At 43.0% G+C, this 12,518-nt stretch overlaps 2 protein-coding genes across 2 annotated transcripts; one reads left to right on the top strand and one right to left on the bottom strand.

The window, feature by feature from the left end:
• On the top strand, nucleotides 1-3,244 carry LOC121567023 (nuclear factor 7, brain). The gene is made up of 6 exons (XM_041876962.2): nucleotides 1-645; nucleotides 815-910; nucleotides 1,112-1,342; nucleotides 1,822-1,844; nucleotides 1,926-2,044; nucleotides 2,318-3,244. Exons 1-6 carry the CDS (start codon nucleotides 241-243, stop codon nucleotides 2,851-2,853), a joined length of 1,410 nt encoding a protein of 469 aa, XP_041732896.2. The 5' UTR covers nucleotides 1-240; the 3' UTR covers nucleotides 2,854-3,244.
• A 1,259-nt stretch (nucleotides 3,245-4,503) lies between these two features.
• On the bottom strand, nucleotides 4,504-10,909 carry LOC121557879 (nuclear fragile X mental retardation-interacting protein 2-like). Its single transcript, XM_041871347.2, has 4 exons — nucleotides 10,632-10,909; nucleotides 7,261-8,937; nucleotides 7,073-7,105; nucleotides 4,504-6,954 (listed from the first exon to the last, which is right to left on the bottom strand). The coding sequence occupies exons 1-4, from the start codon at nucleotides 10,765-10,767 to the stop codon at nucleotides 6,890-6,892; spliced, it is 1,911 nt and encodes a 636-aa protein (XP_041727281.2). The 5' UTR covers nucleotides 10,768-10,909; the 3' UTR covers nucleotides 4,504-6,889.
• Between the last annotated feature and the right edge of the window lie 1,609 nt (nucleotides 10,910-12,518).

The following is a 12,518-nucleotide window of genomic DNA, read 5'->3' as shown; positions in this document are numbered from 1 at the left end:
TTTTACAGGAATTAAAACACAGCACTCTTTGACAGAACTAGCTCTATTTATTTGACTGTTTTGTTCAACAAAGGGCAAAGTACATGACACAGGACCTTTCAGATCAGTTACTGGAGGAGATGAGGACATCCTTTAGTTCATAGTCTTATAGTAGCTGCCTGCTACCAAACAAGGGTGAGTCTTTAAAAGTGAAAGTTAACTGATTCCTTACATTGGGGCATTACGAGTGTGACTGAGAAAATGGCCTCCAGACTGTCTCTTCCAGAAGAGGATCTCTCCTGTCCTGTGTGCTTAAACATCTTCAGTGATCCTGTCCTCCTATCATGTAGCCACAGCTTCTGTAAAGCCTGTCTGCAGAAGTGCTGGAGACTGAGAGGATTTCAGGAATGTCCCGTTTGTAGGGAAGTATTTTCAATGTGTAATCCACCCTGTAACCGGGCTCTAAAGAACCTGTGTGAGGCTGTCTTAAAGGAAAGGAATCCGAGCGTTTCAGGAGGGTCTGAGGTGCTCTGCAGTCTGCACGGTGAGAAACTCAAGCTCTTCTGTATGGAGGATCAAGAGCCCATCTGTGTGGTTTGTCGTGATTCAAGGAAACATAAAAATCATGACTGCATCCCCATACAGGAAGCTGTACAGGAACATAAGGTAGGATTTTTTTTTTATTCAGAGAAGGTTGTTGGGGGGATTACTAGGAACATTTAGCAGTAGTTTGTGGTGCTCTACAATAGTTAGGGTTAGGGTTAGGGTTGTCTTTCCTACACAGCAATTTCACATAGAGTAACAAGTTTGTGAATACCATGTTGTTTCATTTCAGGTGAAACTCAAGACTGTATTGAACCCCCTAAAAGATAAACTGAGGCTCCTTAATGAAGTCAAACTCACCTGTGATAAAACAGCAAAACATATCAAGGTATGAAATTTGAGTATTGATGCAACAACATTGTACACATTTTGGCTAGTTAGTGTTTATTGTCAACTCGGTTCTAATCGAAGGGAAGATCATCATCATACCGTAACAGAAGACTGAGGTGAAGCAATTTTGATTGGATGCCATCAGGGATGGGGGGGATACAGTACTGTATGTCTTAGATATCCCTCTCACTGTCTCCAGATCCAAGCCCAGCACACAGAGAGACAGATTAAGGAGCAGTTTAAAAATCTGTACCAGTTTCTGCGAGAGGAAGAGGCGGCCAGGATAGATGCAGTGAGAATGGAAGAGGTGCGGAAGAGTCAGATGATGAAGAACAAGATAACAGAGATGAGCAGAAAAATATCATCACTTTCAGACACAATCAAAGCCATCAAACAACAGCTGAGAGTTGAAGACATCTCATTCTTGCAGGTAAACCTTTGATCTTATGAGTAGATATTGTGAGTATTGTAGCGATCCTTCCTATATGAGCCACTTTACAATTCCCACCAAGTGGGTTAACCCTATTGACGCAATGTGTTGGGTGTTTGCCTTTCATGTCAGTGACCTGGGTTCACTTCTCTGCGCCCCCATTCGCTACATTGGTGTCCGAAGTGGGAATGGCGGCCATCGGAATGCACCGGAATGCACAGCCCAGAATGTGTGAGGGGTCTAAGTAGTCGAAGCCCGTTCCTTCCCGTTCGGAGGGGACAATATAGCGATCCTCGCTATATTAGCCACTTTACAATTCCTACCAAGTAGATTAACCGTATTGGTGCGATGCGTAGGTGCCTTTCACGCCGGTGACCCGAGTTTGCTTCCCTGCCCTGCCGTTCTCTACAGTATTATTTACTGTTTATTTTATTGATAACACTGATTTGCATCTCACCTGCTTTCTTGTTCCTCTTCAGAACTACAAGGCCTCTGTGAAAAGGTAAGTAATCTTCATCCTGTATCTCTTCTGTGGTTCAGAACCCATCATCAAAGCAGTATTGAACACTAATCATTCTTCCAGAGCCCAGCACCCACTGCCGGATGCACAGAGGGTTTCAGGAGCGCTGATAGACGTGGCCAAACACCTGGGCAACCTGCAGTTCAGAGTCTGGGTGAAGATGCAAGGGATTGTTCATTACAGTGAGTGTTTTACAGCAAAAAAACAACAACAACAGTTGGTTTAGTCTGCGCCTTGTTCTTAGTCCTAGAACAGTATCAATCAAAGGAGTTTGAAAGGCAAATTCAGATGAAATCCAGTAGTGACCCCCATACTGTTCTGAATTTTCAAAATAAGGTTATTCTCTCTATTGCAACACAATGCTCATGTTAGTATCAATTAAACTTGTGTTAGTATCAATTAAACGTGTGGGTTATTTACAGAGTAAATTGTCAATTTTAATTATCTCTCATTAGCTCCTGTAATCCTGGACCCCAACACTGTAGGCACAAGTCTCATTCTGTCCGAGGACTTGACCAGCATAGGATATGCTGATAGAGCACTACAGCTTCCTGACAACCCAGAGAGGATTGATGGATGTGTCCTAGGCTCTGAGGGTTTTAACTCAGGAACACACAGCTGGGATATTGAGAATTTGGATGGTTACTATTGGGCTGCAGGTGTGGCCACTAAGCATGACAACAGGCTTATTTATTCTACCGATATGCCAGATGAATTCTGGGGTGTTATGACTACTTGTGGTGTATACCTAGCAATATCCCAAAAGCAAAATCTCCATCACCTCACAGTAGATCACTTTCCCCAAAAGATGAGAGTGCATCTGGACCTGGTCAAGGGAAAGCTGTCATTCTTTGACCTTGATAAAAACACACACATACACACAATCACACACACTTTCACAAAGACAGTCTTCCCTATATTTCGTCATGATAAAACTTTGAGGATCTTACCAGTGAAAACCACTGTTACAGTTAAATACAGCACAAATTGATGTAATAGTTTAACTGCCACAACACTGTTTGCTAGCACTCTACTCATAGTCCTGTCCTGAGTTAGTAATTCACTGTGAGTGTTGGAGAGGTGGACATTGGTCTTGTCTCCACTATCTTAGAGAGACACTCAGCTCTAAAACAATTATTCAATGGATTCTGACCCTGGTCTTATCAACAGGTGAAGCAATCAAATTGCTCATGTATCACGTAACTAATTTTTTTGTTTAGCCTAATGTTGTATTACTAGATTGATAGTTTTCTATTTCTTTGTTTTCTGTTATTGATTGTTCCAGTAAAAAAAAGCATTTTGATTGCTGTGGATAGTTTTCAAATGTCAGATATATAGTGCTGTGTGTATAGCATAATAAAATCTGTCTATTTTTGCTCTTATCTTTGTCTGGTCATTCTGACACATCTGTGATGTTGATCTTCATTCGTTATCAGCAACAACTTTTAACATCTATAACAATATTTCACTTCCTTACCTAAAGCATGTCTAACTGCATACAAATAATTTCAACAAGGTTTTATTAATACAATGTGAAACAAATTGTGTTTCCCTTGTTTTTATCTCCTGTTAAGTTTCACAATTTCCAGCATGTTAGTTTCCAAACATTACATCGCTAACAGGAAGCATCGACAGCAAACAAAAACAGAAACAAATAAAGTATCACATTTTCTCTGTTAAAGTGACTGGTTAGAGGTAGTTCCTCATCTCTATATTCAGTCAACATACTGCACACATATCTTTTCAGATACGTCTGTCCTCTTCCTGCTCACTGATACACTCATTCCATTGGTAAAGGGGGGTGTTGAGCTATGACTCAAACACACATACCACGTCCTTGTCTAACCACTGTAGTCTTGCACTCGCAGCATGTGTAGAATTTGTTAGGTCCTCTAGTATTATTCTATACCCCTCAAACTCAACTCTAGTCCTCAAAGCCAGTTCCACTGCTTTTTTTCATTGCTCCCCTCTAATAAGGGACTGATTTAGACCTGGGACACCAGGGTGATGCAATTAATTATCAGGTAGAACAGAAAACCAGCAGGCTCCATACCTCCTAGGGCAGGGATATTCAACGCTTACCCAAGCACTGCCCAACCCTGTTCCTGGATAGCAACCGTCCTGTAGCTTTTTGCTCCAACCCTAATCTAGCACACCTGATTCTAATAATTAGCAGGTTGATAAGTTGAATCAGGTTAGTTACACCTGGGGTTGGAGCGAAAACCTACAGGATAGCGCTCCAGGAACAGGGTTGGGCAACCCTGTCCTAGGAGGTCCGAAGCCTGCTGGTTTTCTGTTCTACCTGATAATTAATTGCACCCACCTGGTTGGTGTCCCAGGTCTAAATCCCTGATTATGGAGGAACAACTAAAAAACGCAGTAAAACTGGCTTCAAGGACCAGAGTTGAGTTTGAGGGTCCTATGGTAAGAGTTGAATACCCCTGCTCTATACCTTCCTGGCTTTGTTTGTCTCTCTTGATCCATTCAAACCTCAGCTCTTGAAAAAAGGAGGAAAAACAATCACTAATATATGGAAATGAATAATTGGGACTGATTTCATTTAAGGGGCAGTTATTGTAAATATAGATTTGAGTGCGCAGCCGTAAGTCATTTAAATAACAAGAATACAGGAAGTTTCAGCTAATTATCATCTGTAATTTTTAATAGATTTATAAACTGTGACAACTTTTGTTAAAATCCTTACCATAACTACAGCAGGAAAAGAAAAGTGAGCAACACTTAACGTAACTTAATACATTACAGCATGAACAGTCGAGACATGGCACAACTTGTGGAGGGGAGGGTTGACCCTTGACCATGTTTGTGAAGATACACATCATGCATGCGTACACACACACACAGGCTATTTGCCTGTCACAACAGAAGACAGCAGTCCTTGAACAGGGTTTTCCAGCACATTCTACTACACCGGTCACTGATGCCTTCTAAATACACTGTAGTATCATTTTAGTATCAAATGCAAATGTCAGAGCTATTAGATTGTTTTCCAATATTTTAATTGCAATTTAGAGGGACACAAACTAAAGGAATTAAGATGCCATAAATTAGCCATTATCAGTCAAATACAGACTTTAATATTTTCACATTAACCCTGACAATTAAAACACTGACTACCTAAAAAGTCTGAGAAACCAACCCCCAAAAAAGTTAGTTATAATTTGCAAAAACTGATCACAGCCTGACAATCCCCAGAGGAGGTGAAATTCATTTGACATTTGGTTAAGAGTAAGTAAATAAAAGCTAAACAACATTAATACCCTAGCATAGACAAACAGAATGTTCAAAGATGTCTCCTGGCTTAGTTTGGCAATGTTGATCATTAATATGGCCAAACAACTTTCTGCCAATAACTATATTCGATCATAAACAGACTGTCCTACTTAAAAAGGTGCTGTAATTGTTAGGAGCCAAAGAGTTAGCTGGGATAAATAGACATTTCATTTAATGAATTACTAAATTTGACTTGAATTATATAGATAGTCTACATTTAAAGTGCTGATCAGTTATCATAATGTAGGCTGATTAAATTCACGTATGGGGACTCACGAAAGACAAATCCTTACCTAACAGTCTCAGAAAGGAGCATTCTAACCTGATCAGAGGCCAAGAAATCCTGTCCCTATGAATTTAACATAAAAAACTACAAACAATTCTCCTCTGGAGGTGAAACACAGACTTGAGACATTGGTCCTAAATTTACACTAAATCCTGCATTGATGTCAATAGGAGATTTGTAACACATGAACATTTGCATATTTCTGTTTAAAATACTACCCTGCATGAGTCTCTAACGCATTCCTACAGCACAAAACAGTGGCCACTGCCTAAGTGCTGAACCTGTGCAAAACTCAATGAGAAAAACACTGCCCAGAACTTCAAAAACTAAATCTTTTTTTTTAATGTAGGAAAATATGGGGCATTCATTGGAGCATTGAGATGGTAGTAGTATGAAAATGGATGCACTCTCTAACTGTAAGTCGCTCTGGATAAGAGCGTCTGCTAAATGACTCAAATGTAGATGTAGCATGTTAAGCATAGCCTGGATGATTAACATAATGTGCGCAGTGTTGGTAACCACCACCACACCCTGAGAAAAACATCCCAAAAAAACTGTCAGGAATTAACAGAGCCCAAAGAATTGAAACAGAACTTTGAGGCAGTACTTTGAAATTGAAAACAGACCTAGGCCTCGATGGGAGAGGGATGCATATTCTCATGATTTGAACCTTCCATCTGTCCACCCAATGACCTGGGATTTCTAATTAGTGTAATTCAGTTAACAGGGAAAAATAACATGTGAACCAACTACTCCATAATCCCTCCAAAGACTGTTTTGCAGGGGCTTACAAAAGCCTCCCCCATGATATTTGCTTGCATCTAACCTAGAATACGAGCAGAAAACCCAGCTTGTTTTCATCTTGCAACACACTGTTTACACATCTAGAAGGCAACCATTCTAAAACATTCAAGCCTTTCCCATTTGTTTCGGTCTGAATTAAAAATTATGCATCTGTGATACCTTACAGTTCAAATGTGAACATTTTGAATTCCTAAAGAAATCAAAATGTTTCATCTTCCATGACAGGCTGAGAGACAGGCCATCTCAGGCCATCTCTCTCCAGTATCCTGTGATTCCAAAGATGGGGCGGAAATGCCGAGGTGGTGATTGAATGACTGAGCATCCCACATCACTTGATGTCTTCAACAAGCCTGTCTCTGAACATTGGAATTGAGGGAGAAATGTAGGAGTCACTCTTGCTGACACGTTTCCTGTCACAAAGTTGTGTTCCGCACTGTTCAACCATCCTGTAATCTCCCAAATGTCAACATCCCTGTAAAAGGCTGAGTGTGGTCTCTGTGGTGCTGCTGTACTGTGTCCCCTCTACGGCACAAGCTGCTCACATCAAAGGAGTCCTGCACATTAGTCTCAGAAAGGAGAGGGAGCCGTTCTAAGTGTCCTTTAGGGAACCGTTTCATGAGGCAGCAGCCAGGAGAGGGCATAGCGCTTAGTCATGACTTGACTGAACAGGCCCATCCTTGGACTGGTCATAGAACACTACTCCTTTTGAATCTAGAGGGAAGGAAGTAGGAGGTCAGATTTCCTTAGCTCAGACATACTATAGCAATATAAGGCTTTTCGGGTTCTTGACAATCTCTCCACAATCATACAGCAGGAATTACAAGCTTACCTTGTTTTTGTAAATTCTGAATATATTCAATCTCTGTAAAAATATAAAAACAACATGTTTAGTACAGTGTGAGAGATTGATAATACAGTAGTTATTACATGCACCATTCTATTTCTGTTCTAAGGACCAGCCATAGCAGGTCAATTATTTAACTTTGTGAATGAACATCAGAGGCAACAGCTACCTACCTTTAGTGTGATAAATAACAGCAGCTTTTAGATCGAACGCCCCCCAGCAAGATCCTGGGTCGCAACCCTTGGGGTGGCTGGGCTCCTTGGCCAGAGCAGACACAGGATGAGCAGGAGAAGCAGGAGAGGCAAGAGGCAGCTCAGCACCAGGGTCCTTAGAAAAGGAGGACACTATGGCACCTCTACTCCCAGCCTCGCCCCTCAGAGTGTCTGGGCCAGGGGCTTGGCCTCCCAGCCCAGCATCAGGGCCAGGAGACAAGTGAGGGCCTGATTTCCCAACACTGCTAGGGGCTTGGGAGATAGTTTGTTTGTCCTGCTCGTAAGCCTTAGGGAAGAGGGGCTTGTCAGGTCTCAGAGTGGAGGTGGCAGAGACTTGCAGAGGCAAAGCTGCAGGGCTGCCTCCCTGAAAGGTGATCTCCACGATCTGGCCTTTCCGGGCTGGCTGCCCCACTACTGCCGGCCCCACCCCAGGCCCTGCACTGGGCTCGTTGATGAACGACAGCCCCCACTGGTTCTGGAAAATGTCCACCAGAGCTTTGGGATTTGTCTTAGCAGTAGGTGAGTCTACTTGGCGGGCGCTGGGGAGGGCGGGTTGCATATTTGAAGTGGCCAGGGGGTAAACAAGGAGACTGAGCTTTCTCAGTTCTCTGGTAGTCATGGAGGGGGCGCCTGACATATCTGTGCCGTTGCTGGACACGGATGCTTCGTTCTCCCACTTGCGGGGAGGGGAGACAGGCATTGGGGTAATGCAAACAGTAGTGGTAAAAAGAGGCACAGGGAGGGGGCAGCTATTCCCCTCTCCAGATAGGGGATAATTGGTGAAGCTAGGGGAGGTGATGGTTTTGACAGCAGACATGGGCACCTGGGACTGGGTAGGTGAGGTGTCACCTGCAGCTTTGTTTAGATTCTCTTTCACTTTACTTGCATAACTGACCTTGGGCACTGTCTTGGCACTACTATTGTCCACAGGAAAGACAGGGGGTGGTTTAAAGAGGGTCCATGAGTCCTCTTTTGTGGAGGTAAGCTTGGCTTTGCTCAGTCGGTCTTCCAGCTTTTTAACAGAGCCTGCAGCAGCCTTGCCGTCAGAGTTCTTACACTGTAGTTCACCAACCTGAACCACAGGGGCTTGTGCCACAGGTGGGACACCTGTGATGGAGGTGGGAGACTGAGAGCCTGCTGCTGTATCGGCAGCCTCTGGAGTGAGAGGCTCCGTCTCATGTTTGTTAGGGACCATAGCTGCCTGCAGCACAGCCTTCTCCTGCCCAGCAGTCACACTCTCCTCAGCCATTGCACTCCGCTGAGCCCAGCGTTTCTTGGGAGTGATGTATCCACTCTCAGAACCACTGCCACCACTGTCTGGTCCAGGCTTGCTGGGGCAGCCGTTAACGTACAGGCCAGGGTTGAGGAGCACAACGCCATTTGGTAAAGCAATGGACTCGCTCTTGCCATAATGTGTTTTCAACTCTGAAGGCGTGTCATTTTTGCAGTTCATAATGTTCTTAAAATGGCTATTGCTACTGCCTTTTGTGTGAGAGGCGAGGCACTTCCCAGAAGGTTTTGGTTTCAAGTTAGAAGTTTCAGGTTGTCTGCTGCTCGAGTAATGAAGGGCATCCACAGGAACAGGGGTAGAAGGGGTGCCCTCTCTCTCCACTGGGGTTCCATTTATTTTTCCATTACCTGATGACATGACAAGAAAACACACAACTACAATCAAATACACTGTACTTGCATAGAGTAGGCCTAGATTTCTTAAACAATCTTCACCGAACTGAATACACGCCTGGTTTTTCTTTGTCCATAACAATACAGGCTATCCAATGAATTTGTATGGCTAAACTCCGATGCGCCTGCCATATTTCCTGCAGACAACGCAAAATCTGATATTGAAAGTGTTAATTAATGGGTATGTTTTAATTTATTTTAAACATGAAATATGAATACATTTTAAAAGAGACAGTCAGGCCCGCTCACATGACTAGACACGTCATTGCCAATACTAGCCAGCCAATCTGATCTTGCTTACAGTGGCACTAGGGTCAAACAGCATTCCTGTGTAAATTAAGACACTACTGAGCCGCGCGAGATATGGCTAGGAAAACGTACCTCAATCCAAGGACGTAAAATGCCTTGTACTCAGAATTGTCCCATTATCCCAACTGTTACACAGAGAAGATTGAACGAGTGGCGCAGTGGTCTAAGGCACTGCATCGCAGTGCTAGCTGTGCCACTAGAGATCCTGGTTCGAATCCAGGCTCTGCTGTAACCGGCCGCAACCGGGAGACCAATGGGGCGGCGCGCAATTGGCCCAGCGTCGTCCAGGGTAGGGGAGGGAATGGCAGGCAGGGAGGTAGCTCAGTTGATAGAGCATGGTGTTTGCAACGCCAGGGTTGTGGGTTCGTTTCCCACGGGGGGCCAGTATGAAAATAATAATAATGTATGCACTAACTGTAAGTCGCTCTGGACAAGAGCGTCTGCTAAATGACGTAAATGTAAATGTTCAATAGCAATCGTTCAATCTTCTCTGTATAACAGTTGGGATAATGGGACAATTCTGACTACAACGCATTTCTCATCCCTGGATTGAGGTACATTTTCTGAGCCATATCTTCCGTGGCTCCTTGGTGTCTTAATATACACAGGAATGCTGTCCGACAATAGTGCAGCTGTAAGCAAGTGGGTCGGATCTGCTGGCTATGCCAATGCCAGAGAAGACTCAAGTGACAAGAGCAACAGGCCCAAAAATAACAATAGCTTTTAGCTTGCTAACGATAGACTTTACCATTGATGTCAACACTCAGACCATAACTCTTACAATTACATAAATGTAGAAATAAACCAATTCTGGCGGACAGGGGAAAATGTAAACTCTTTACCGTAGCTAGCTAATAGCTACTTAACTAGCAAACGTTTAGCGGAACATTCCAGAGAAGCCGGTTCGTGTTGCAATAGCTAACGCGTTAGCTACATTCGCAAAGGCTAACGTTAGCAAAAGTGACACTCAACTGCCTAACGTTAGTTTCACGTAATTACATCGGACTTTCTGGCTGCCACTGCTACTAACTAGCTAGTTAACTACGTTAGCTGGCTGGTTATTAGACAGTGCACAAGGTCAATGTCCAGCGAATCATGTTGTTGCTAGCCAACGTTCACTAACTTAGCTAACCGTAACAATCCTTAGATAGCTAACTACACACGAACAAGGCACTCCCTAACGTTCTCTAAAAGGCCCCTAATTAGCCAACGAGCTAGCTCATTTTTATATAATAGCTAGTTGTGTAGTTAGCTAGCTAGTCACCTAGCAGCAAGCTGGCTAGTGACTGCTCAAAAGTTAGTTTCTACTGCTGTAGTAGATTATGGAGGGACATTCGGACCCGTTTTCTCCGTCTGCGCTTCCTCGTACTGGTGCTGTTGATCATTTTCTACCCATGCGTTCGGTGGACCGGGGCGACTCTCGTCTACATGCTTCAAACATCCCTCAGATACCCATCCATCGGGCCGGACCTCCATTGAAGTGCAAATAAAATGCAAATCCACGAAGGCTGCTTCCCCTTGTAAACTAACTAGCTAGCTAGCTAGCCAGTAGCATAGCCGAAACATTCGGCCTGCCCAATCAACGCCCATGACTTCATTTCTGAGCTACCTTTGGGCGTGTTCGAGCGGATCATTTTGATGATTTGTGTTGCATTATGGGGTTTAACAATGTCCGACTTGCGCCTGCATGTTTTTTACAAAAATAATGTGACCAAAGGTCATGAAGTTTTGACTGCAAGTTTCTGCAGTTGCTCTTTACCAACTTCATCCCACAGCCATCGCCTGCATTGTGGGTGCTCTATTGCTATCCAATCATTAGGATGTTTTTGTTTGACTCACGCGAACGTGACCAAAGACATGACTGAAACAGGAACCAACTTTGCTGCGATTTATGTATACAGTGGATACATACAAATGCATGTAATATTTGATGCTCTCTCTCACTGATTGATTGTACAATGTACACATGTATGACTTCAGTAAGTATAATTTCAGTTTGTGTGTGTGTGATATGGGGGTTGGAACCATGTTTATTTCAACATTATAAACAATGGCAAAACTGCCATGTTGATCTGAGCCTTGCTGTTCGAAAACCGCATTAGTGTCCGACTTTAGGCTGTCCTAGATGCACCTCCCCCGACTTCACTAGACTTTCGTCTACAGTCAGTTGAATGGAGCCAGATAGCTGCCAAAAGTCTGAACATAAGCATCATTAGGCTCATAAAAAAAGCCATGCGTGAAACATAAAAGTAAACGTGACATTTAATCTGTGAACATACAAACACCATATTAGGATTATGGACTAACATTTTAGGCTTGAACAAATCTTGTGTTGCAATTCTGATGTACAATAATACCTTTCAGAGTTTTGGCAGTTTCATCTCACAAACAAAAAAAACGTACACCAAATGGCCTGTGAGGAGTGCTTCACGAACAAGCATAACACAGTATAAAAAAAACAAAAGTCAGGGACACCGGAAAGAGGTATCCTGCACATTTTCAAGTTAAAAGTCTCCATTCTCTATTACTCAGTTGAGTTTACTTCACATTTAGGTAGCTAATGTAATGGATTTGTTTGCCAGCGCAAGTCTAGATAGCACTAGCTGTATTATGCCTACAACAGTGAAGTTTCATTCTTCTAGGTGTATCCCTACAGCATGGGCATATCTCTGAGTGACGTGGATATCCCCATGCATGCACCTTATCAAAATATGACTAATTCAATATTGCACCATCCCATTCTCTGGGCTCTGTCTGCAATCATAACCAGTAGTATATACCAGGAATAATGAAACATCGAATAATAATAATAATAGATGTTTGGTGAATCTATGAATTATGTATGACCACCAGGGTCTTTGCCACTCAATTTTAATTTTTTATGGAATATTTTGACATTTATTTTGTCACTCAAAACCTTGCCAAAGCATATTCTGTAGGAGGGGTTAATATGAATTTAAAATAATTTGACTTGATTTATATGAATCAGGTCATGAACATATGGACTTTGAAATGAACAAGGGAGAGGTTAAACGTAGACTAAGTCTGGCATAAGCTTATTCCCACACTTTACAATAATTATGTTGCAGTGGTCTTAGGTAGTCTCCGTATAGGCTATTCCCTCCATCGTGACACTGCTGCCCAGTTGAAGAGCTTGTGATCTCCATGCAGCACCACAGCACCATGCTTCTTCCGAAAAGCACCCGTCAGCCTCAGAAGAGGCCCTC

Source organism: Coregonus clupeaformis, chromosome 5, assembly GCF_020615455.1.
Source record: "Coregonus clupeaformis isolate EN_2021a chromosome 5, ASM2061545v1, whole genome shotgun sequence".
Taxonomy (NCBI): Eukaryota; Metazoa; Chordata; class Actinopteri; order Salmoniformes; family Salmonidae; genus Coregonus; species Coregonus clupeaformis.
Note: the sequence above shows the minus strand (reverse complement) of the source record. Positions and strands in the feature narration are given on the sequence as shown.

What these genes read in the sequence shown, in the direction of transcription:
- LOC121567023 (XM_041876962.2), top strand. Translation starts at nt 241, where the DNA reads ATGGCCTCCAGACTGTCTCTTCCAGAAGAGGATCTCTCCTGTCCTGTG. An exon ending in AAGCTGTACAGGAACATAAG is followed by an intron (nt 646 to 814) that starts GTAGGATTTTTT and finishes GTTTCATTTCAG; the next exon opens with GTGAAACTCAAGACTGTATT. An exon ending in AAACAGCAAAACATATCAAG is followed by an intron (nt 911 to 1,111) that starts GTATGAAATTTG and finishes CACTGTCTCCAG; the next exon opens with ATCCAAGCCCAGCACACAGA.
- LOC121557879 (XM_041871347.2), bottom strand. Translation starts at nt 10,767, where the DNA reads ATGGAGGTCCGGCCCGATGGATGGGTATCTGAGGGATGTTTGAAGCAT. An exon ending in TGTTATTTATCACACTAAAG is followed by an intron (nt 7,106 to 7,260) that starts GTAGGTAGCTGT and finishes ATATTTTTACAG; the next exon opens with AGATTGAATATATTCAGAAT. An exon ending in TCAGAATTTACAAAAACAAG is followed by an intron (nt 6,955 to 7,072) that starts GTAAGCTTGTAA and finishes CCTTCCCTCTAG; the next exon opens with ATTCAAAAGGAGTAGTGTTC.